The sequence below is a fragment of the Hyperolius riggenbachi genome, chromosome 2 (assembly GCF_040937935.1).
Source record: "Hyperolius riggenbachi isolate aHypRig1 chromosome 2, aHypRig1.pri, whole genome shotgun sequence".
Classification (NCBI taxonomy): Eukaryota; Metazoa; Chordata; class Amphibia; order Anura; family Hyperoliidae; genus Hyperolius; species Hyperolius riggenbachi.
In genome coordinates, this window is record NC_090647.1 from 549,083,676 (window position 1) to 549,110,531 (window position 26,856).

Genomic DNA, 26,856 nt, shown 5'->3' on the forward strand with positions numbered 1-26,856 from the left:
AAACAGAAGCCGTGTTAATGGCTCAATGATTTGCCAGTCTTCAGCCAATGAGAGTGCTGGAGGAACTTCTGCCCATATGACTAAAGACGGGCTTCCTCCTCCTTGGTATTAACAAGTTATGCATTTAAATTGGTTATTTTTGAAGACGCCCACATATATACCGCGAGCGATATTTACATAATGCTGCTCTCGTTTGCATAAATATACAGAAAAGGCATTGAAAGGGCTATATGTTGCTTGTAAGGAGAGACTTGCGAAGCTCTGTGCGATTGAGTCACTTTATTGCGCGCTGGAGGCCGCCCACGCTGTGAGTCACCTATTCTCACCACTGTCATCTCCCTGCCCCAGCATGCATTGCCATCCTATTATCTGCATCAGCACAGACATATATACAAGAGTGGGATCCCGCATAACTCATAGAGTAAGCATTGCCCACGGGGGACACCCCAGAGATTCGCAAAGTGCAGCAGAGCCTCCTGAAAGTGGTTGGAAACTCAAATCTCGTCTATAGCTTTTTATAGCGAACCTGAAGCGAAAAAAACATGATATAATGAATTGTATGTGTAGTACGGATAACGAATAGAACATTAGTAGCAAAGAAAATAATATTTTATTTTTAGTTGTATAGCTTTTTTTATAACATTGCATCATTCTGTCACAGTTGCAGTTTTAAAACCACACTCTGGGCCATATGCAATTCACTTTTTCTCCTTAGTTTTCTCCTAGGAGATAATTTTTCATCTTTGATTTAAAATAACTTTTTAACACTTTGTGGTGAAAAAGGTGAAAAAGTACTGTCAAAATTATTTGGAGTATTTGTTTTCTTGTTGATGGTGAAAAAGACAAGTTGTGAAAATATTACCTGGGAGAAAACTCAGGTGAAAAAGTGAATGGCCCTCTGTCTTTTAACCATTTCTGCTGCCCGGACGTGAAGCTCACGTCCGGGCGGCTGCTCTGCTGCGGTGCCCCGCCTCGGCGCGCGATTGCGGCCGCGCCCCCGTGCTGTCCTCCGGTAGCCCTGGGATCAGTGGTTCCCGATCACCGATCCGTGTCCCCAGCAGAAAAACCAAAGCGCTCTTACTAGAGGCTTCAGTCTTTCTGCACGTAAAATTTTCCGCATCCCCCTTGTGCTTCCGCTTAGCGAGAAGCACAAGGAGGGAAATAAAAAAATGAAGGTGGCCATCTTGTGGCCAAATAGTAAAACTACATCTACATATTTTTTTACATTACAGTTTACACATATAATAACTTTAAAAAGTAACTGTTTATTTCCCACACCAAAATATTACCCAAATAACATTTTTAATGGAAAAAAAAATTACAATTAAAAAAAAAAAGACATAAATAGTTACCTAAGGGTCTGAAAATAAATATTGGCGTCATACATTGTGATAGGGACAAAATTTAAATGGTTTCATAACCGAGTCAAACGGGCAAATAAAATACATAGGTTTTAATTATGGTAGTGTGGATTATTTTAAAGCTATAATGGCCGAAAACTGAGAAATAATTAATTTTTTCAATTTTTTTCTTATTAATCCTGTTAAAATGCATTTATAAAAAAATAATTCTTAGCAAAATGTACCACCCAAAGAAAGCCTAATTAGTGGTGGAAAAAACAAGATATAGATCAATAAAATTTGATAACTAGTGATAAAGTTATTAGCGAATGAATGGGAGGTGAAAATTGCTCTGATGCATAAGGTGAAAAATCCCGCGGGCTGAAATGGTTAAACTATAAAACAAAGCAGAAATAATGACCCTTTGATCTTTTCTGCAGTAAAACCTTATCTCAAGCTGTCTCTCACTGTTTCTTGGCTGTTTGAGCGCTTCAGAAAACAGGACTGTATTCCACCCAGTATGTCCAAGAGCTCAAAGAAGCTCTTTTGCACAGATAACTGAAGTTTTTTTTTTTTTTAACTCTTCCTGTACTTGAAAAAATATAAGACTTTTTTTTCTTTGCTCCTAATGTTCTATTTCTTAGCTGTGCTACACATACAATTCATTATCTCGTAAGTTTATTTTTTATGTTTACTTGCTGCTTTAACACAACAGCAAACGAACAGCAAAAGAAAATATATAAATGGATTTTAATGGTGGCCCTACACTTTCATGCTGAAATTGATTGAAAATCTGTGTACAGCATGTGGAGGGATTTGCGTAGATAGATTGGAGGGGGATCTATCTGTTGGCCACATCGACCAGTATATGGCCACTTTAACCAGTTGACCAATACAGGTGGTGTTCCTCTTAAGGACCAGAGCAATTTTCTTATTTCAGCACTCCTCCCATTAATTCGCTACTAACTTTATAACTACGTATCACACCAAAATTATCTATATCTTGTTTTTTTCGCCACCAATTATTAGGCTTTCTTTGGGTAGTACTTTTTGTTAAGAATTATTTTATTCTATATGCATTTTAACTGGAACAATAAGAAAAAAAATGGAAATATTTGATATTTCTCAGTTTTCAGCTATTTTCAAAGAAAACATGCAACTGTAGATAAAACCCTCACATTTTATTTGCCCATTGGTCCTGGCTATTACAACTTTTAAATTATATCCTTAGTACTGTGTATGGCGAACATATTTTGAGGAGAAATAAAGGTGTATTTTTTTTCCAGTTTTCTTTGTTTACACTATACCACTAAAAACACCACTATAACACTAATAACAAGCCCCTTATTTGCAAAAATAACAGTAATATACCCTCATGACATGCATATTAAAAAGTTGTATTTATTAAAAATGTCAACTTTTTTATTACAACTGTTTTATTTTGGTAATTATGGAGGAGGTAAGGGGTTACTTAATGGGTCATTTTATTTAATGTATTAATTTTTATTTAACTTTATGTATGTAGGTGTAATTTTACTATTTGGCCACTAGATGTCCCACTTTATATTCCTGCGTACTGTGAACAGTACACAGGAAATACTTTGTGTGTGGTTTTACTTTCATTTTGTTAATCACCACCAACATCTCATGGATGCTGGTGATTATTGATCACAGGCATTTTGATCAGCGAACGGGAACATGCGTTCCCATTAACCAATCAGTCTACTAACGGGAATCGATGGGAGTGCCCGCAGCGGCGATCGCAGCGAGGTACGTTTATCTACATTTCCCTGGAGCTAAGATGAAGTCTCTGGGGGGCATAGATATACAGGTAGTCCTCGGTTAACGAACGGATAGGGACTGTAGGTTCGTTCTTAACTCTATACCCAGGTACGACACCACTAGATGCAGCATCGCACCGCCTCCTGTATGTCATGTATGTCATCAGCTATAGAGAGCAGGAGGCAGAAAGCAGAGGACAGACAGCGTTGGACTCGGTTCGGCACACGGGGTAAGTTTGAAGCGGCTTCTTCAAACTTCCCCCACGCGGAAATTACGTTATCGCGACGGGAACGGGCCGTTCGTATTGGCGGGTCGTTCGTATGTCGGACGTTGGTAAACCGGGGACCTGTATTGTATAAAAGCGCATAAATAATTAAAGGTCAGTTTACACAGACGCTTTAACGTCGTTTACCGCCGGCCGAGCCATTCATCATTGAGCTGCCGATCAAATGAAGCACTGGTACCTTCGTTTACTGTCGTTTGAGGGAACGCTGTGTTTTTAGGCCTTTTTTTTCCATCCTTTGAGCTGACCCTTAAGGTGGCCACTAATGGTCCATTTCTAGCGAAAAATCGTTCGAGCGATCAGAAATTTGGATTTTCCTGTTGGCTGTGATAGATAGGAAGCAAAGATTGGTTCGTTAATGGTGTAGTGAACGATGTATTACAATATTTCACTTCCAAACAGAATTTCTGATCGCTCTAACGATTTTTTGCTAGATATTGGAACGTTAGTGGCCACCTGTAGAGCAACAAGTTGCCTCCAGGGTTGCTCACTGCTGCGACTCTGTGTCTCCCTGCGGGGATGAAAAACGGCAAAAGCCCCAAAATGCTTTTCTGCACGCTTGCATTTGAGCGAGATGCTGCACCGGCTTCTAAATAACTTAGGGCCTGTCTGAACGGGCCCTAAAGCCTTGTACACACCATGCAATGTTCCGTCAGGTCAACTAATTTATCCGATAATTCCCAACCGATCAGATTCCGGTAATAATGCGATAATGCGTTGCTATGATTCTTCTGCCACTCCTGCCCCACCCCTAAACGACCTAGATTTTTGGTCCTGTCGCATCAATACTTTAGGTTGGTCTATAGTGAAGATCCTTTAAATCAAACATTTAAAGGAATTGATTGCCATCTGACTCACTCAGAGTGATCGAATATGCAGGGAATCGAATGGAAAAATTTATATGTGTATGGCCACCTTACATATACCATACAAATGTAATGGTTTTTGTATGCTGCTTGGAATTTGGCCAATCCGCGGTACATCTGTAAGGCCTGACAGATTATCCCGCCAATCAGTCTCTATGCCCCAATCTATTGCCACGGCTCTGAGCCCGGCCCACGGTCTAGACCTATAGACAGGCCCCCGCATGAACAGGACACGTTATTTGTCTCCTGACTACTTTTACCCCCAGGTCTTAACGTGCAAGGCATACAGACTGAAGTAGAGAAAACAATAACCCGCCAGAACCCCACTGAGGCAAGTATAGCACAGTTCAATAGTTCATAAGTATCACACAGGACTAGTACCTTGATTCAGGAGGATGAGGCCCTCAGCGTTCAATGCCAGATGTTTCAGGGCCAGGCAGTGAATGGTCCAGGCAGTTTGTGAGAGAGTTTATGCAAGGTCCACATGCAAGGTTATTCAAGCAACTAGCAAGGATTAGTCCAGGTATAACTAGAGTGTCGGTCCAGGCGGCAGACAAGAGTATCCAATAACAGGCAGAGGTCGATCCAGGCAGCAAGCAAGCGTATCCAATAACAGGCAGAGGTCAGTCCAGGCAGCAAGCAAGAGCATCCAGGAATCAAAGCAAGGGTTAATAACAGCAGACAAGAATGGTCAAATACAAGCCAAGGTCAAGATCCAGTAATTCAACAATGTGAGTGGGCACCCAGCAACTAGCCACAGCTATGCTTATCACGGGCGATGACTGGGAGCACTTTGCAGGCTTAAATACAACTTTCATCCAATCAGTGGCCGGCCACAGTCCGCACATCCAATCACACAGCGGTACACCTACCTAGGTGTCAGCTGTAACGTCAGCTGACACTGCGCTGTCAGCTGACCATGGTCAGCTGACTATTGTTTACATCTGCGGAGGGCGTACTGGGAGCGTGCCCTCTGCCTATCAGCATGTGCGACCTGCGTTCCAGCAGCAGCGTCATCAGCAGGGAACAAGCGCCGAGACCCGGAGGCGACGGATTCCGCCTGGGTTTCGGTGGTAACATTATCAATAACAGGCAGGTACTTATAACATCCTGCCGATTGAACCAATCTCAAGCTGCAAATAATTTGCATGTAATGCCGATGCAACTGAAAATCATTAGAATCTCATTGACCATCTCTGTTGTCCAGATAAACCAAGGGTGTCAAATATAAAGTGGGACGAAAGTGAACACTGGGACCAAGTCATGGACCAACCTCTATGTTTAGTGGCCAACTTCCTCCCTTATAACCTTCCCTGGTGTCTAATGCCCCCCCCCCCCCTCCCTCAACTATACAGTGCACTGGTGTCTAATGCCTCCTCCACATACATTTCCCTGGTGTCTAGTGGCCTCCATTCCTCCCCTATACAGCTCGCTGGTGTCTAGTGGCCCTTCCCCCTCCCCTATACAGTTCCCTGGTGTCTAGTGGCCCTCCTCCCTTATACAGTTCCCTGGTGTCCAGGGCCGGCCCTAGACTTTTTGCCGCCTGAGGCAAATTTTAAAAAAATTGCCATCGCCGCCCCTTCCCCCCCCCCCCGAGAGGGGGGGGGGGGCGCGCTCTGGGGGGCCGCCGAACTGGAGGGGTAGCTGGCAGGACGGGGGTATTGGGCCAGCGGCGGGGAGGGGGGTCGGACCCCCCCCTCCCTCGCCTGGGTCCCCGTCCTCCGCTCCCTTCCAGCCTAAATAGACGCAGCCGAAGTGTAAGAGGCACGGGCGGGGAAGACACTCACCTCTTCCTAGCGTGCGCTCCACTGACGTCACTTCCTGCAGCGTCCTGCAGGAAGTGATGTCAGTGGAGCGCACGCTGGAGCGAGGAGGAGGTGAGTGTCCTCCCCGCCCGTGCCTCTTACACTTCGGCTGCGTCTATTTAGGCTGGAAGGGAGCGGAGGACGGGGACCCAGGCGAGGGAGGGGGGGGGTCCGACCCCCCTCCCCGCCGCTGGCCCAATACCCCCGTCCTGCCAGCTACCCCTCCAGCTCGGCGGGCCGGCTCCCCGCACCCACGGACGGGCGGGTGCCGCACTGCCGCCCCTGGAAATTTGCCGCCTGAGGCAAAAGTTTCACCCCGCCTCATGAGCGGGCCGGCCCTGCTGGTGTCTAGTGGCCCTCCTCCCTTATACTGTTCCCTGGTGTCTACTGTTCCCTGGTGTCTATTGCCTCCTCCCCATACAGTTCCCTGGTGTCTAGTGGCCTCCCTTCCTCTCCTATACAACTCCCTGGTGTCTAGTGGCCCTTCACCCTGCCTTATACAGTTCCCTGGTGTCTAATGCCTTCTACCCATACAGTTCCCTGGTGTCTAGTGCCTCCTCCCTCCCCTATACAGTTCCCTGGTGTCTAGTGTGTGTCTGAAGAGCGTTTCTTAGTCCCAACCATTTATCATCTGGCTGCCCAGAAAGCCAAATTCTAATAACTGACATATAGTAGAGTCTCAGTTATCCAGTAGGGAGGGATTGTCTGATTCCGGATAGGTGTGCTTTCTGGTTGCTTGAGACTGAGGGCTAGTTTACAATGCTCAGCTGCATGTCAACTCACTGCCCATACATTTCTGTGGGCCTGTTCACAGTACCACGTTGTAACTGATTTCATTATTCTAACTCGCTGCATGCAAGCTTTGTATTACAGTCTATGTCCAGTCTCCATTGCAGTTCACACTCATTATAACACTTGCATTATGCAACTGACCACTGTGGATCCAACCTGAGTGTTAAAATTAGGCCTAGCTAACACAATACTATACCCCACTCTACATACATACCATGTACTCTGTATTAAATGTTAAAATACAGTAATTGAAAGTATATTAAATGGGGGGGGGGGGGGCATGGAACACAGTCTTAAAGTGAGAACAATATGAAGGCTGCCATATTTATTTCCTTTTATGCAATACCAGTTGCCTGGCAGTCCTGCTGATCTATTTGACTGCAGCAGTGTCTAAATCACACCAGACACAAGCATGCAGCTAATCTTTTCAGATCTGACAATAATGTCCGAAACACCTGATCTGCTGCAGGATAGCCAGGCAACTGGTATTGCTTAAAGCGGACCCAAACCAAACATTTTTTTTAATTCAAAATATTTAGTTGCACCACTCTGATACATACAAAGATAAATAAACACTCCTCCAAGCCTATGAGCATTTCAGTGCATGCTTTTCACCCTTCTCTTTTCATAACTAGGGTTATACTGGGGGCAGCCATTACTTATTACTTCTGAGCTTAGTAGGAGGTTTTAGATCATGGGTGAGTTTGTCATCAGCTACCCTCCCTCACAGGGGCGTCGTCTATGTGAAATCTCACACAAGCTGAGATCACCTCCCCTGTGACATCATCAGTAGCAGCCTGTGTTTTGTTTTTGTTTTTTATCTCCTCCACCAGTCTGCCGGATTCTGTCCCGGCAATATGAAAGGAAGGGAGGGGTTCCTCCAATAAATGTAAAAATATTTTATATTTGTCATCATGGAGCTGAAAAAAAGGCTGCTATTTATTATTATAAGTTAGCAAATTGATTTTATTTCTGAAATCTTGTATTTTTAATTTGGGTCCACTTTAAAAGGAAAAAAATATGGCAGCCTCCATATCCCTCTCACTTCAGTTGTCCTTTAAAGCACAGTAGAGCCCACAAACAGCCTAAAAAGTTGGCTTTCACCACTCTACCGGTGATTTGTGCTGGTTGGGTGAGACTACTGATTAGTTGAGTTCCAGATTACTGGGACTCTACTGTAACTTTAGCCATAAAGGCTACTGCACTAAAGGGTGGGGAAAACTGTTGGCTGTCTACAGTTTGTGACAAATATATTAAGCTGTATGTGGATGACTCTCCTTTCATTTCCTCCTACAGACAGCCACACCATCTCAGAGCTGAGCTCCCTGCACGATGACAACTCACACTACAACCGCTCCTATCGCCAAGTCCGCAGGAAACCCCTCCCCACCAATATTGATGGAGATGCGGACTACTGGACGGGTGTAGTCGGGGGAACATCGAGGTCCGCCAAATACAGAGATGACAGCTTAAGGAGCAGGTAAGTGCTCTCCTAGAATATTCCTATCTTGGGACAGAAAAGGCCGCACCCCTGAGCTGCCCAGAAATGACCAACCAATGACCAACCCTGGCTAGTTGCTCTTCTTGGATATTTCCATCAAGGGAGAGAAGAGACACTGCCCCTCCTCCTCCCAACACCTCCACCCCAAGCTGGCCAATGAACAGCACCGGCTAGTCGTTCTCATTGAATAGTTACATCTTGGGGCAAAAAAGACTCTGCCCCTGAGCTCCCCAGAAAAGATCAATAATAAACAAGTTCAACTCCAGCCTTTGCCTAAGAGGAAGACCAACTAGTTGTGGTTGTTATGTTCCTCAATAGATGTCCCAGAGGCAAACACTTACAAACATAGGGTGAACATGCATCCCGCAACAAGGCATCTCTGTGTCATCTTGCACTTCCTGATCTCTAATTTGGCATGAGCCATTGTTTTGCAGATAAAGGTGACTTGTTTTGCAGCTTTTTGTGTCAACGCTTTGTATGTTTTTGTGACTGGCTAAAAAGATGTGGACTACTATAGAGGTCTTATTAGACACAGTTCTTCCACAAGAGACACAGACCCTTGTCAGCTCTTTCAAACGTCTGCAGGCTTTGAAAGCTGTCCACCAGTTGGCCAAGACCGCTGGCCAGAGTGTGGATCAAGACCAAAATGGGGGTTGAATTACTTGAGAAGGTAAGTAATCCAGCTAAACCTTGGCTGGATTTTTTTTCAATGTTTGTTATTAATTGGCAAAAGTTTGTAACCCTTACCTGAGCAAAATTAGATTGAAGTAAAGGTAGAAGTAGACTTTACACACACATACCAACAGCAAGGACGTATCTTTACTGTATCCAAAACAGCCTATTGAATAAAGTTCTCACCATGGGAAGGTAATTACTGTAGTTACACACCCATTCATTTACCCATTTTTTGGTGAAATCCATTGAGCTAAATAGACACAGGTATTGACCTGAAGAAGCGGTTGCGTCTCACGAAACGCGTTGCCCAGTGTGTTTTATTCTAATAAATTCCCGTTATATGTGTCTTATATGTGTCTTCAGTGAGGTGATTCTTACCTTAATTAATGCTCTGAAATAACTCAGGTTAAGGTTGCAAACTGTCATCAACTAACAGCAAACAAATAAAGAAAATAAAAAAAATCTGGTCTAGGGGGGCTGGAAAAAGTATTTCCTGTACTGTTCATAAACTAATTCAATGAACACTATTGTGTTTGGCTAGAGCTACCGGCCAATTAGAACAAGGCCCTGGGCGCCTGTCTGATTGGCCGGAAATTCTGCCCAGTCAGTGGGAACCTTTCAAAGCCAGCTTTATATGATTGGGCGCAGTTAAGCAGTACTGTAAGGGTCAGTTAGACCTTTATACCCTGCTTCTTATAATCTGAAACTTTTGTTTTTTTAAGGTGCAGAGAGCACCAGCACCTTTACTTAAAGTGGCAGGACCTGGAAGCTGGCAGGGGCACTGTGGACCTCTATAGGAGACCTAAGGCAGTAAGACATTATATTATATATTTTTACATGTCTGTAGTTCTGTATTTTCATGTAAGCATTTCATACAGGGATTTTCACATTCCTCCCTCTGCTGGCTGTCTCAGTGTGTGAGACCACATCAGCTGGCAGCCATTGCTAAGTAACTGCTGAGATAAAAGGCCACCTGGAGATTTCATTGTGTACAGTGTACCTGGACAAACGGGCACTTTCAGAAAGAGAATACACCTAAGTAGGTAGTCAGGTTTAAAGCAAACCTGAACTGAAAATAAACTTATGAGACATTTAATTGTATGTGTAGCAGCAATCATACGTAGAACCTCCCTGCAGTCTCCTATTTTCAATTTAAGAGATGAAATCTTAACTTGGAACTTGGAACAGCAGCCATTTCAGTGTGAGATACAATCTTGATCATTCAGCTGCCAACAAAAACAAATGATGAACATTGTTATCAGCAGTGTTTGCTCACCCAGATAATCACTAAGCATTAGTATGGTCACATGTTGATACCAAAAACCATGACCATCAGACATTCTAGTAACATGTTTTCTACTAAGCCAAAAACTTCAAACTTTAGGTAATCTGTCCGTATAACTTTCTTTCATTCTTCATCTACCCATCTCTTGTGTGTCTGTACTTGTTGTGGACACTTTATTTTAGTGTGAAAGCTTCACTTAATACTTTAAAGCACACCTGAAATTAGAGGGATATGAAGGCTGCTATATTTAATATCCTTTGAAACTATAGCAGTTGCCTGGCAGTCCTGCTGATCTTTCTGGCCTCAGTATTGTCTAAATAACACACCTGAAAAGAGTGTGGAGCTAATTGGGCCAGACTTCAGTCAGAGACACCTGATCTGCATGCTTGTTCAGGATTTATGGTTAAAGGTAGTAGAGGTAGAGGATCAGCAAAACAGCCAGGCAATTTCCATTGTTTAAAAGGAAATAAATAGTTTGGCCTCCATATCCCTCTCACTTTAAATAGTCAGATGTTTCTTCACTTTTTACAGGCAGTGTAGATCATTCAGGATTGTTTACTTAAAGAGACTCTGAAGTCTTCTTTTTTACCTTATATTGTCATAAAATCCTCTTCATCATTAATTTCCAAGTGAATCGCCACACCCCCGTGACAGATGAGTGATTTATTACTGAGAAATAGCTTGCAAAGTTCCACAAATTTGCAGGTTGCAGATTATGCTGCCCTGGGGAGGCAGAGCTTTGTGCTGTAGCTCTACCTATCCGCAATCAATCTCCGCCTCCTCCCCGCCCCTCTTAGTGAAAAAAGGCTGAGAGGGGCGGGGAGAGGCGGCGATTGGCCGAGATTGACTGCAGAGGAGGCAGAGCTACAGCCCAAAGCTCTGCCTCTTCTAGGAAGTAAAACCCTGCGAGCCCTGGAGCGTTGCAAGGCTATTTCTCAGTAATAAATCACTCATCTGCCGTTGGGATGCGGCGATTCCACTTGGAAATTAATGCTGAAGAGTATTTTATGACCATATAAGGTAAAAAAAGAGACTTCAGAGTTCTTTTTAAGCCTGGTACACACATGCAATTTCATTGGCCAATTTTACCACTTCCGTATAGTATGAGACCTTACCTACACAATCTGTTCATAGTTTTCAAAGTCTTTTGGCCCTCATACTGTATGGAGATGGTACAATTGGGAATGATTGGCAAATCAAAGTTGTATGTATGTATGCACCTTTAGAAGTGTGCATGCATGTAACAAATATGCAGACCAGGTGTTCTGCTTTTACTGTTGCTTTCCAAAACAGCATACCTGTTGGGGATCAGTAAATGCAAAAATACTGAAGTAGAATAGCCCATATTACAAGCAGGCAACTAGAAGTTCCAGAAGGTGGCCAGTAATTGTAACTCCATACTTCTCTTGTTATGGATATCCTTTAGTTGCCATGATCATCAGCACTTGCTCCGAAAAACATTAACTTTCTCCATTAATGTTATGCACAAGTAAATCCTGCGCAGATTGTAACAATCGATGTGTGCTCTGCTCTTTCTCTGCAGTCTCCAGAGACCAACGTCTGAAGTCTTGGAAAGAAAATCGTTCCCCATGGCAGTCCAGGCCATATCCACCGATGAGCTAGCAGGATACACAGACTCATATAAGCAGAGGCCTCGAAGGGCAGACAGTCGGGGTCCTGGCACGGGCCCCCGATTTGAACGCTCTGAGTCGAGGGGAAGACCTGTCTATCAGGACAGTTCAACTGATGACTACTATGGAAAACGAAACTACGGAAGGGACGTCTTTACAGATGAGAGGGGCTGGTCTTTCAGCCCTTCTCGAATACGAGCACCAGAGGACAAACCTCTGCCCAAAAGGATAACTAGAATGGGACAGAGTTACGACGATGCTTACCTTAGCAGTATTCTTGAAAGGAAGTCAAGGGGTATCGAGGACACCATCACCCCATCCAAACTGAGCTTGCGGCAGAATTCAAGTCGCAGCTATGGTAGATCTCCAACGTTCAAGACTGGAGAAGGCAAAGATAAAGTAGAGGAAGAAGACTCACTTCCTCCCTACTGTGAGAGGGAGCTTGCAAGGGCTCTCCCTTTTCGTTCAAGAGAACATTCCTATCTCGCCGCCTCCGACAAGAGGAAGAAAAAGGAGCAACCCAGTAAAACAGTGAGAAAAGCCTTCTTTTTTTACATGAATGGGTCACAGGCCAAATGGGGTTGGAGGGCGTTGTCAAAAATTTAAAGAGTGGGATGATGTGTGTGTGAGGACGTTATGATATTTTGTGCCATTTTGGAGAGGTTTGTGGACCATAAACATTGAAAAAAATGCATGCTGTATAAAAACAGCTCCTCTAACTTCACTATTATTTGACGACTTGTCGAAAAGGGACGTGTCGGTGTCCACTTTTTCGGTTATGTCAACTAAAAAGAAAAATAACACAAGAAAACATGGGCTGTTCGGACAGTTCTCCATGAAATGGACACTGGGTATTTTAAATATGTCTTTTTTATATTCTGTACATTTGGACTCCAGCTGTAATTGTCTTGTAAAGGCATGGTGAATATTGGGAAATTTGTTTGTCAAATTTCTTTGTAAAGAAATAAAACAAAATACAGTACGGGCACATGGGCGGTCCACTCTTTGAGAGTGATTTTGTGCTTATTTCCTTGCTATTATGAACCTTAGAATAACCTGTAGTAAAAGCTTATAACTTCATTGTCTTTTGGTGATTTCAAAAAAAAAAGCCACTAAAAAGGACTTTTAATTTTACATTTTTCTTGACCAGACATTATTTTTGGTGTCAGTAAAAAAAAAAGATATTTATTTTACATTACCGAAACATGTTCAAAATAAAAATAAAACTGTCTGTGTTGCTGCTGCATATTATTTTTGTTCCCAAATTAGTTTTTATGAAATTGTACGTGTGGCAGCTTTTTACATGTCAAAACATAAATTTTTTTGAAAATATGAAATGTATTAAATTGAAAAAAAAGAAAAAATGATGGGTGATTCCTTTATTTTGTTCAAAAATTTAATTCTGTTCTCTCTTTTTAATAATTGTGTTGTTTTACACAAAATCAAAAATAATATTTCACCAATTCAATTTAAGATAAATGGAGTCCCATCCATCCAGTATCTTAACGTACCCATCCATATTTCATTGTGTCTCTTCATTATCATGTCATAACTCATAAATGGCATTAATCAACAAACAGCCCTTATGAAGGAGTTGTCATTTTTGTTATTTGTTTGTTTTTGTGAAATTCTCACCTGGGTGACACGTTGTGCATTACAGCAGCTTCTGATGCCCTAACCCGAGTTTGAGTGTACAGGTAGTCCCCGGTTAACGAGCGAGATAGGGACTGTAGGTCCGTTCTTAACCTCAAACTGTTCTTAAGTCGGAACAATGTGCCATATCTGTCCCCTGTACCTCCTCTGTTCCTCTAGTGTCCCCCTCTGTGTCACCTCTGTACCTCCTCTGTGCTTCCAGTGTCCCCCTCTGTGTCACCTCTGCCCTCTGTACCTGCTTATACAAGTTTAAAAGCTATTTTTTCTTTGAATTTTTTTAACATCAATTTTCTCAAAAGCTACAAGTCCAATTTGAAAAAAAAAATTGACTTGTTCCCATGGAAACACTGAATCCATGCCGTTTGTATCGGCGGGTCGTTCGTAAGTCGGGCGTTCGTAAGTCGGAGACTACCTGTACTGATTTTTGAAAAAAAAAATGTAGTGCATAAATGTAGACAGGGTACTTAGCAGGGAAATTCAGTTCATATTCCCCAAGGTCAGAGAGAGTTTTATCATTTTTGTTTTCTTTTTCTTTTTTTTTTTCATTTTGTCATGTTCACATCTTACTGTTTATTATTTTTCGCAGGGTGATTTTCCAAACAGAATGTCCCTCGTTGTCTGACATCGTGAAAGACTTAAGGAAGATGCTCATGGGAGGAGGCACTGAGGCAGTCCTGGTTTACGAAAGACAGAGCCATAAGCCACTGTACTCCAAGGATTCCCTTCTTGACGTGGAAGACCTTTAGCCTATTAACCACTGGACAGGAGACCAAGTGCCTCGGGCCTTAAGTTGGAGCACTGGTCTCCTGCAGGCTTTACAACCCAATCTCTTATGGACCTAAAAAAAAAAAATATAATAACAATCTGGAGGGATAGCAGGGCATCACAAGTTGCCGTGATTAGATGGTACAAGGACTAGCCTTAGAATATTTAAAGGACCTCTGTCGCGAAAATCTTAAAATTTAAAATATATGTAAACTTATACAATTAAGAAGTACATTTCTTCGAGAGTAAAATGAGCCATAAATTACTTTTCCCCTATGTTGCTGTCACTTACAGTAGATAGTAGAAATCTGACAGAACCGACAGGTTTTGGACTAGCCTATGTTCTCATAGGGGAGTTCTCAGTGTTTTCTTTATTTCAAAAGCACTTAGTGAATGGCAGTTGCTTCATCCAACTGCCAAAATAGTGTGCAATGAGCAGGGAGGCTGGCCAGCATCATTGTATAAAACTTTTTCAGGGAATGTCTTTATAAAGAATAAAGGCCATGCTGAGAAACCCCTATGGAAAGATTGACTAGCCCAAAACCTGTCAGTAATGTCAGATTTCTACTACTTACTGTAAGTGACAGCAACATAGGAGAGAAGTAATTTACGGCTCATTTTACTCAGGAAGAAACGTACTTCTTATTTGTATGTGTTTTACATTTTAAGATTTCCGTGACAGTTCCTCTTTAAGTAACATCTACTCCTAGATAAACTGATAGGGGTGATCTATGCCTCCATTCTCCAACATTCCTTATGTCTCGCGCTCAGTGTTATTTTTGTACCATTCGACCTCTTTGTGCCTCTCATTCACATTGTCCCCGACAAGGACGAGTGATGTCTATTTGTAATACAGTGGGCAGAATTCATAGGCATACCTTTTACATCTGGCAGGTATTGCATGTTCATTTTCAAATCAAAAATATTAATTTTCTAAAAAAAAAAAAAATATGTAGAATTATTTTCAGCCATCTGTCCCAATAATCAAAAGTTTCCTGACTTGAAGGGAATGTTTAGTGTTTTTAAAAGTCCAATTACAACGTTTGTTTTATTTTAGGTTTTAGTAAAGTAAAAGGTTAATGGAATTTGAGTTTTTTATTGCTGCCTGTGATTTCATTGGACAACTTATCCCTCACTTTTTTTTGGTCTCAGGACCTCTGTGGAGCTTTGTAGATTTTTTATGAAAACTGATAGTCCTGGGGGACAGGAAATGAGGAAAAGCAATCAAAACCAGTTGGGGATTCTAACTCTTCCTCACCCCAACAAAATGTTTTGTTTGCTGCCATCTTGGAAATATTTACCACTTATTATTACTAACATATTGATATTACTATCACTATATTACTAGACTATTACTAGAGTATAAAAACAAAATAAAAAGGTTCTAACCTATAATGACTGTCTCCAAAATTAAAGAGAACCCGAGGTGGGGTTCTGGGAGTGAAATCCCCATACAGAGGCTGGGACTGTCTATGGAGCCCAGCCTCTGTTGCTATATAGATCACTCCTAAGCCCCCCCCTGCGCTCCGTAATACCCCCATAACTCACAGCCACGCTGTGCGGCTGTGTTTACCTCTCCTCTGTCAGTCTCGGCTGCTCCCCCGCCTCCTTCATCGCTGTTGTCCCACCCGCGTCCCTTCCCTCCAATCAGCGGCGAGGGAAGGGACATGGGCGGGATCGGAGCGATGCAGGGGGAGCGGCGAGACTGACAGGAGAGAGGTAAACACAGCCGCACAGCGTGGCTGTGAGTAATGGGGGTATTACGGAGCGCAGGGGGGGCTTAGGAGTGATCTATATAGCAACAGAGGCTGGGCTCTATAGACAGACCCAGCCTATGTATGTGGATTTTATTCTCAGAACCCTGCCTCGGGTTCTCTTTAATACAAAATGTTTCTTGCAGTTGGCTGTAATGTATATTTACCAGTTAGTATGGTTAGTAAAAAATATATATAAAAAAAATAACTAATGAAAAAACATACAAAATATTACAAATAATTGTTGTAGCTCCATATGATGGCTTCACTGGCAGGTTTTGTAAGAATATATCAGTATTGTTTTGCATCTGTTGCAAACAAGCTTTTCAAAAATAATCTTTGGCTCAACATGCAGAATATTTACTAAATTTCAAAGGCAGCCACTGACGGTGAGAATAAAATGGCATGCATTCATCAGGCTTTCAGAGTGCCTAATCCTAATCTCCAGCAGTACAGTGGTCTTATGACTTGATGATTGGCAAGTTGTATTGTTCACTACGCAGTTATTTTGATTGAACTGCACAGCAGTAATACAATTACCTTTTCTAGATAAAGCTACTAGCTGGTAAAATATATATTGTTTTATAGTCAAAAAATGTAAAAGAAAATCACTAGACATTCCTTTTAAGGCATCTAAAAAATAATACTGTACCTTTAATATCTTGTCGTAAGTTCTCTAGTTTTTTGGTACAACTTGACACTGCTGTTTAAAGGGAAGGTTCAGGGACTATCGAAAAAAAATAAAAATCCAAATCCACTTACCTGGGGCTTCCTCCAGCCTGTGGCAGGCAGGAGGTGCCCTCAGCGCCTCTCCGCAGGCTACCGGTGGTCTCCGGGGGCGCGCCCGACCTGGCCAGGCCAGCTGCCAGGCCGGGCTTCTTCTGCGCTCCAATCTGCGTCTCACTGGTGCGCGCTGACGTGATCGGATGTCCTCCGGGCTGTACTGCGCAGGCTCAGTAGTTCTGAGCCTGCGCAGTACAGCCCGGAGGACGTCCGATGACGATGCGCGCCCCCGGAGACCACCGTTAGCCTGCGGAGAGGCGCTGGGGGCACCTCCTGCCTGCCACGGGCTGGAGGAAGCCCCAGGTAAGTGGATTTGGATTTTTTTTTTCCCGATAGTCCCTGAACCTTCCCTTTAACCTGCTGTTCAAGGAAGAACTCCTTGTGCTGTAACTTCTTGGAATGCATAGATGTCTCTCTGCTAGCAGAAAATATAGAAACTGAAAGCAGAAGTCCCCTGTTATTGTCTCACACTGCCCCCTAGTGACAAGTGGCCATAAATATACATTACAGCAGTACTAATAAGAAGCAGAGAAATGTAACAAATACGAAATAAAAAATGTGCTCAAATAAATTGGCCTGGAGCATTTTCAAGCCTTCAAATAAATTGGCCACTAAAGGGTTAACAAATTCCCCAATTTAATGAAGGAATTCATTTGGTCTGTATGTCTTTGAATTTTGCCCATTGTCTATTGTTTACATGGAAATGGTGCTACTGGTGTGCCATATTTCTTATTTTATTTTATTTTTGTTTGTTTTTAGGTAGCATTTTTATTTAAAACCATTGCCATGTATCAATCATTGACATCTTTACATTTTTGCTACCGTCACATCGTGATAACTGTTTACCGCAAGCAGAATGATATTCTTTATAGTACTACTTTGAAATACAAGCATAGTTTTTGTATCTGTTTTTGAAAAAACCCCGTTAATTACAATGGACTTATTTTTGTAATTTTGATGGGCACCTATGAACTAAGAGTGTAAAAATTCACAAAGTTATTTGATAACTTGTAGATTGAATGTATTGTGTTAATTCTTTAAATTTTTTATTCTTTAGGTTCAGGTTGTTTTTTTTTTATGGTAGTGTTTTGTGATCTTTATTTTTTGTTAGAATGTTGCAGCTATGATATTTTTTGCTTTCAAGGCTTTGAACGTTAAAAATGACTTCAAGATTTCTTTAAAAAGATCAGAGAAGGTTCTTCTTCTTTTGATTGCTTTCATCTAAAGCTTGCATGAATAGCTTTCATTTCTTCATAACATAACTGTGCTGTTCCAGTCATTCATTCATTGCTGTCACACATTTCTAAATGCTAAGGTAATCAAGGATCAGCTCATCAAATCTGTACTTGCGGTGTTCTCATTTAACAGATGCAATCAGTTTTGGAAAATCACTTTCCCTTTTTTTTTTTTTTTTTTTACCTTTTAATGATTTGGTTTTTGAAGCAGACACAGTTTTGCAGAGCTGGTGTTAAATACATACTTTTTTTAATTCTATTTTTCATTATTGGATAAAGTTATGGGATAGCTTCTCATAAGTAAAAAGTGAAGAAATTTAACGATTTCAGCCGCCCAGACGCGATCCTCACGTCCAGGCGGCTGCTCTGGTGCAGTGGCGCTCTCCCGCGCGCGATCGCGGACGTGCCCCCATGTCCCCCGGTAGCCGGCAGATCAGTGAAAGGGAACATGGTTCCTGTTCACCGATCCGTGTCCCCTGCAGAAAAACCAATGGTCTCTTATCAGAGACCGCAGTTTTTCTAAAAAAAAAATTCCCCATCCTCCTTGTGCTTCCAGTTAGCGAGAAGCACAAGGAAAAAATCACTCAAGGTGGCCATCTTGTGGCCAAATAGTAAAACTACATCTACATACCTTTTTCAACTCAATTTACACACATCATAACATTAAAAATTAACTGTTTATTTCCCAACACTAAAAAATTACCCAAATAAAAAAATTTTATGGAAAAAAAAATTACAATTTAAAAAACAAAACAAAAACATAAACAGTTACCTAAGGGTTTGAACTTTTTAAATATGTATGTGAAGGGGGTATACTACAAACATTTTTTAAATTATAAGCTTGTAAATAGTGATGGAAAAATGCACCCTTATTTCCTAATAAAATATTGGCGCCATACATTGTGATAGGGACAAAATTTAAATGGTGTAATAACCGAGACAAACGGGCAAATAAAATACATAGGTTTTAATTACGGTAGCATGCATTATTTTAAAGCTATAATGGCCGAAAACTGAGAAATAATGAATTTTTTCCATTTTTTTCCTAATATTCCTGTTAAAATGCATTTATAAAAAATAATTATTAGCAAAATGTACCACCCAAAGAAAGCCTAATTAGTGTCGAAAAAAAACAAGATATAGATCAATAAATATTGATAAGTAGTGATAAAGTTATTAGCGAATGAATGGGAGGTGAAAATTGCTCAGATGCATAAGGTGAAAAATCCCCGCGGGCTGAAATGGTTAAAGGACACCCGAGGCGAAAATAAACTAATGAAATAAACTATTGTATCTATTTTCCTTCTAAAAATAACTTTTTAAGATATTCCAGTTTTATTGTATGTTTAAATCTACTTTTTAAGTTTTAACTGTTGTATTGTTTTTACTAAATGACACATTCATTGAAGTACGCCAGAGCTAAAATCTTTGAACTATTGACCCTTTTTATCTCTTTTCTGCTCTCAGAAGCCATTTTCTGTGAGGGTCACACTGTAGTCACTTCCTGTCTGAGTCAGGACTGAGTCAGCCGCTTACATACCTGATATTTAAAAAATGAAAAACAAAAAAGGAACACAGCCTAGTTATTTGTGTGCTAGGCACTGTACATACACATGTCTATCTCATCATGTCACATGTCACCTCGGGTATCCTTTAAAATCCAAAATATTAAAATATTGAGGGTTCTATTAATAATTTATTTTAATGTTTATATATGTTTATAATTAAAAATTTCTGAATCCTTAAAATAAACCTGAGATGTGCATACTAAAAGATTTTATACTTACCTGGGGCCTCCTCCAGCCCCGTGAGCACCGATGCGTCCCTCGCCATCCTCCCGAGTACTTCTGTTCGCGTGGTATTGGTCCCGGTAACTAGCTCAGCTGCACCAGTCGGGCTCTTCAGCGCAGGTGTGGAGGGGCCGTGCTTGCGCAGGAGAGCCGACTGGCGCGACTGAGCCAGATTACTGGTACTGATACCAGGCAAACGGAGGCGGTCAGGAGGACGGCAAGGGACGTATCGGCGCTCATGTGGCTGGAGGAAGCCCCGGGTAAGTATAAAATCTTTTAGTCTACTCTTGTCTGATACGCTTTAATTAGTTTTTTTGAAAAACATATATTTTCATGCTTTAGACCCAGTTTATTAAATATAAACATTTTCATTTCAAAGATTCACTACGATTCAGAAAAAAATATAAACATTTTTGTGCTTTGCTATTTAAAGCGGAATATAACCCTGCATTTCAACTTTGCTCTAAAACATTATTTACAGCATATTATATGCAAAAAGCATTTTTTTTTTTACTAGACCAGCATTGGAAGGGTTAAACACAGAGGTTTTAAGTTCCGTGCAGACATTCAGATGGTTACATTCTATTTAGTTAGTGTGTAACTGTTTATCAATAGATACATCTCTTTGGCTGTCCTCCAAGCTCCTTCTCAGTGAGAGAGATGAGTCACAATAAACACATATTTGTAAACAAAAAGTATCTAACTCAAGTTCGGATTCGTCTGCAGAAATCTCCAGGGACTTTAAAGCCCTGTGTAACCCTTCCAATGCTGGTCTAGTAAAAAAAAAAATGCTGGTTGCATATAATATACTGTAAATAATGTTTTAGAGCAAAGTTGAAATGCAGGGTTATATTCCGCTTTAAAATGAAAGTAGGTAAAGTGAAAATGTCTTTGTTTCGGAAGGAAAGCCCTCTATCTATTGTTTTGAGAATAGTTTCAAATGAGACTAAATCATTATGTAATGTTTAAGTTTAGTAATTTTTAAGGTTATTAATCTAATGCTATTTTACTTTTTTAAAAAAAATTGTCATAATATCTTTTTATGAGAATATTTCCCATAGCATTTTTTTTTTGTTTTAGAAATCCATCTGCAATACTTAACTTGTGTTTAGTTTTTTTGTGTGTGTTTGTTTTCTTTTTGGACTTCCTCCAAAGAACTCATCCCACATGGGAAATGTTGCGCACTGATCTTGAAATGCTTGTATTCCGTGTGCCGTTACCTGACCCATTAAGACATCTGATCGAGTTGACGGGTTTTTCTTTTAATTAATTACTTCCTTTTATTAAATAATTATGTGCAAATTCTGTTTTTGCTTAATGTTGAAGTGTAAATTACTTTATTTGCAGACAATACAATTTAAATCTCAGCAACAAAAGGCTGTCATCGCAGCCAGTGGTTCCAAAGATTGACGGAATGTCTATTTCAAATTCCTGTTATTTTTATTGGTGAATGGTGCTGACATTGTCCTCAGCGTTGTACATAATACATGAATGACACAGCATACAAAGACACATTTAAATAAAGTACATTGAGCTGGATAAAATAAAGCATTGATCTACATAGTGTTTTTCACTTTTTAGAATTACTTCAGTTCTTAAAATAAAATACGTTATGGCCATTTGCCAGTGGAAACTTTTTTTATTTATATAACCTTACTGCTTATATCTTTTGAATGACTGTCTTGATGAACAAGATAAATAACTGTCTTTAAAAATATGAATTTAAGTGTACAGTTGCATTCATCCAATATACTATGTCACATATATTCCTATACAGACATTTAATATTGATTTATTTGTAAAATGTATATCTAGATATCTGTCCCCATGAAGTTTTACTTTGAGGCTACATTTCCACTTGTGCGGTGCGAATCGCCGCGGTAAAAATTCGCATGCGGGTGCGAAATTCGCATGCGGGTCCATGCGAATTTTCATGCGAATTCGCACGCGAATTCGCATGAATGACGATGTATGCGAATTTAACCATGGCAGTGCTGGTGTGCTTTTCCATTGTTTCTATGCGAATTCGCATGAAAATTCGCATGGAAATTCGCATTCCCAAACCTCATGCGAATTTCCTATTAAATGCATTGTATGCGATTCGCATAGCGGTATGCGGAATGCGAATTCTGATGGCTCTGCTATGCGAATTTTTTCTGCACAGAAAAACGCAAAGGAATCCTGACAAGTGGAAACAGTCCCATTCACTTGCATTGCTATGCGAATTTGCATGCGAAAAACGCATGCGAATTCGTGATAGTGGAAATGAGCCCTGAATGTAGTTTAACAATTTTTAATGAACTTGTACTAACATAAATGGTTTTATAGGTTTTTTTCTCAACTTTTTCCCTCTACTCTCCGGCCCGCAGGCCAAATCTGGCCCTCAGAGCCATCACATTTGGCCCCAAGTGGTTTCCCCACTTTGCATTATATTTGGCCTGCTCTAGACCACCAGGGAAGCTATTTTGGGGGTGAAGCCCTAGATCACCAGAGAAGCCATATTGGAAAGGGAGGGAGGGGGACAGTCCTAGACACAAGGGAATTGTATAGAGGAGGAGGCTCTCCAAGGAACCTTTTAGGGGTACAAGGGGGAACACTACAAAACAGGGAACTGTTTAGGGAAGGGAGGAGGTCACTAGACACCAGGGAACTGTATAGGGAAAGGAGGAGACCTCTAGACACCAGGGAACTGTATGGGGAGGGAGGACCACTAGACACCAGAGTGCTGTATAGGGGAGGGAGAATGCATTAGACACCAGGGTGCTGTATAGGGCAGGGAGGGAAGTCCACTAGACACTAGGGTATTGTATAGGGGAGGGAGAATGTATTAGACACCAGGGAACTGTATAGGGCAGGGAGGGAAGACCACTAGACACTAGGGTATTGTATAGGGGAGGGAAAATGCATTAGACACCAAGGAACTGTATAGGGCAGGGAGGGAAGACCACGAGACACTAGGGTATTGTATAGGGGAGGGAGAATGCATTAGACACCAGGGTGCTGTATAGGGCAGGGAGGGAAGTCCACTAGACACTAGGATATTGTATAGGGGAGGAGGAATGCATTAGACACCAGGGAACTGTATAGGGCAGGGAGGGAAGACCACTAGACACTAGGGTATTGTATAGGGGAGGAGGAATGCATTAAACACCAGGGAACTGTATAGGGCAGGGAGGGAAGACCACTAGACACCAGAGTGCTGTATAGGGGAGGGAGAATGCATTAGACACCAAGGAACTGTATAGGGCAGGGAGGGAAGACCACTAGACACTAGGGAACTGTATGGGGGAGGGAGAATGCATTAGACACCAGGGAACTGTATAGGGCAGGGAGGGAAGACCACTAGACACTAGGGTATTGTATAGGGGAGGAGGAATGCATTAGACACCAGGGAACTGTAAAGGAGAGGGAGGGGTGCATTAGACACCACGGAACTTTAATATGAGAGGGAGGGGGCCACTAGACATTGACATTCAACCCACTTTGTATTTGATTTTTATACCCCTGCTCTACTATAAAGGGAAATCATATTGGTTTTCAGCCAAGAAGATGTTTAATACAGGGTTTAGCCATGTTACTCCATTTGCAAAGCCTCTTGGTTTATCTAATAACAAAAGTGAGCAGAAACTTCTTGCCTATGCCTTCATTAGCTACTAACCTGATCTCAGAGGGCCGTAAACCAGTTCAGGACTAAATATCCAGATGTAAAGTGCGCCATTTACCAGATTTGGAAATAACTGTAGTGCTGAATATATTAAAACTTTTGAAAATATAATGATTATGTTTATCGTTAATAGGTTTATTGCCCCCCGCCCCCCAGAAAAAATAAATTACATCGTTTTTTTTAAGCTTTACATTTTTATTCAGCTTCTCCAATTAAAAAAAAACAGACTATTGAAAAAAATATTTTAATATCAGAATATCAGCCTTTGTAAATGCGAGAAGGTTCAAATGCTATGTAGTTAAAGGATACCCGAACTGACATGTGACATGATGAGAAAGACATGTGTATGTTCAGTGCCTAGCACACAAATAACTATGCTGTGTTCCTTTTTTTCTTTCTCTGCCTGAAAGAGTTATATATCAGGTATGCAAGTGGCTAACTCAGTCCTGACTCAGACAGGAAGTGACTACAGTGTGACCCTCAGTGATAAGAAATTCCAACTATAAAACACTTTCCTAGCAGAAAATGGCTTCTGAGAGCAGGAAAGAGATAAAAATGGGAATTTCTTCAGGACTGAGTCAGCCACTTACATACCTGATATTTAACTCTTTCAGGCAGAGGAAGAAAAAAAGGAACACAGCATAGTTATTTGTGTGCTGGGCACTGTACATATGATATATATATATATATATATATATACGTATATATAGAGATGTCTATCTCATCATGTCACATGTCAGTTCGGGTATCCTTTAAGATAGAGCGATGCACAGTGCACAATAATGTTTTCTGTTGACAAAAATGTACCTTTCAAACTAAGAAATAATGATGATTATTAATGCAATTTCCCAAAATAAAGTGTCATAATAAACACAAATAAATGAAATGTGCCAAAAAAACATATACAGTATTTCAAGAAAAACGTATTGGTTGATAGGTTTACCTGAAAATTGTCCTTTGACTGCTATATGTACAGTAGGTTATAACTGTGCCAGTAATTACATTGTGAGCTCCTCAGAGGGACAGTTAATGACATGATAAATATATTAAATACATTGCAGCTTTTATTGACACAGTGTGACTGTAACATATATACACAGTGGTGATTAAACCTAGGGAGACTGCCCATCCTACTAGATGTGCCATTTCAAATAACTTTTTGAAATTGACGAGATCTGAGCACTTTATTGCTAAAATATATAAAGTGGACCTCCAGAAGTTTGTAAATAACATGTGCTGTGTGGGGGGGGGGGGGAGAGGGGGGCATTACATACTTTCAGGGGGCTGCACCCTAGCGCTTCCCCCCACCCCTCCGGTCTGTATGCTTTACACCAGCTTCTCTGACCAGGCCTACAGGTGCTGCAGCTTGACAAAGTACTCGCATATCTCCCAGCATGCATTGCAACAGGTGAGGACACATGGCTCCGCCTCAGGAGCTTGAAACTGCTGCATCTTTAAAGGATACCCAAAGTGACATGTGACATGATGAGATAGACATTGGTATGCATAGTGCCTAGCACACAAATAACTATGCTGTGTTCCTTTTTTTTCTTTCTCTACTTGAAAGAGTTAAATATCAGGTATGTAAGTGGCTGACTCAGTCCTGACTACAGTGACTACAGTGTGACCTTCACTGATAAGAAATTCCCCTTTTTATCTCTTTCTTGCTCTCAGAAGCCATTTTCTGCTAGGAAAGTGTTGTATAGTTGGAATTTCTTATCAGTGAGGGTCACACTGTAGTCACTTCCTGTCTGATTTAGGACTGAGTCAGCCACTTACATACCTGATATTTAACTCTTTCAGGCAGAGAAAGAAAAGAAAGGAACACAGCATAGTTATTTGTGTGCTTGGCACTGTACATACACATGTCTATCTCATCATGTCACATGTCACCTCGGGTATCCTTTAAAGAGAATCTGTATTGTTAAAATCGCACAAAAGTAAATATACCAGTGCGTTAGGGGACATCTCCTATTACCCTCTGTCACAATTTCGCCGCTCCTCGCCGCATTAAAAGTGGTTAAAAACAGTTTTAAAAAGTTTGTTTATAAACAAACAAAATGGCCACCAAAACAGGAAGTAGGTTGATGTACAGTATGTCCACACATAGAAAATACATTCATACACAAGCAGGCTGTATACACCCTTCCTTTTGAATCTCAAGAGATCATTTGTGTGTTTCTTTCCCCCTGCAGCTATCTTCCACTGAAGTGTCAGGCTGTTTCTTCCTGCAGAGTGCAGACAGCTCTGCCTGTATGTAATTCCTCAGTATGTGAAAGCCCAGCCAGCTCAAAGGAGGATTTATCCAGCTTGTAAAAGATAAGAGAGAAGAGAGAAGCTGCCCTAATCTAAATAATACACAGGCAGTGTGCAGAGAGGGGCCTGGAGGGAGGAGATGCATCACAGAACCACAACACTGAAGAACTTGGCAGCCTTCCAGACACAGGCTGACAAGTCTGACAAGAGAGAGATAAGTTGATTTATTACAGAGATGGTGATAGTAGAATGTGCTGCAGTAAGCCAGAACACATTAGAATAGCTTTTGGAACTTGTAGGATGATAAAAAACAGGATGCAATTTTTGTTACGGAGTCTCTTTAGGTCTGGCTGATAAAGATGGTGGAGCGCATACAGACAGCCTAGGGAGCAGCCCCTCGAAGGTAAATGATGCTTGTCACCCCCCTTCCCCATGGACCACACTGTGTACAAACTTCCTTTAGAGGGCTAAAAATATATTTTAGTAATTAAGTGCTAAGTTGCCTTTCAAATGATGGGATTTGTTTCCATCACCTTAGAATGCCACCAGCTCTTGATGTTTAGGGTACAAGCACTATCCATATAGTTCAGGGATTTTTTCCTCTAAAATGATTTGCTTGCTAGTGACTGATAAATCTTACGCCCGGGTTCACATCTGCGTTTTTGAGCCAAATGGATCCTGTGAGCGGATCCGGTCTCCACTTCACCGGATCCGGATGGCTCTGTGCCAAACGGAAAGTGAAAACGGATCTGATCAACGATGGATCAGACCAGTTTTCACTCAGTTTGCCGGCAAATACATACCTAGTGCTCTTTTGCAGCGGCGGTAGAGGCTTCCTCTTCTTCCGCTGTGACTACACAGCGCGTCATGTGACTAGTCACATGACGCGGAAGAAGACGGAAGCCTCTAACGCCGACTTCAAAAGAGCATTAGGTGTGTATTTTACCCTCACTCACACACCCGCCCGGCTGCTGCACCCCCTCCCGACGCTCAGGT

The 26,856-nt window shown here is 41.5% G+C and overlaps 1 protein-coding gene across 8 annotated transcripts in view; it reads left to right on the top strand.

Moving 5' to 3' along the window:
- Positions 1-14,603, top strand: part of ILDR2 (immunoglobulin like domain containing receptor 2) — a 364,041-nt gene extending 349,438 nt beyond the window's left edge. For 6 of the 8 annotated variants that reach the window (XM_068270844.1, XM_068270838.1, XM_068270841.1 and 3 more), the window contains 2 exons: positions 8,165-8,348; positions 11,873-13,181. In XM_068270844.1, coding sequence (XP_068126945.1) covers positions 8,165-8,348; positions 11,873-12,566 — 878 coding nt within the window. In that variant the 3' untranslated portion in view covers positions 12,567-13,181. Of the gene's footprint in view, positions 1-8,164; positions 8,349-11,872; positions 13,182-14,199 lie in introns of those variants that run through there. The other 2 variants (XM_068270840.1, XM_068270845.1) reach the window with 1 other exon arrangement.
- Positions 14,604-26,856: the final 12,253 nt, after the last annotated feature.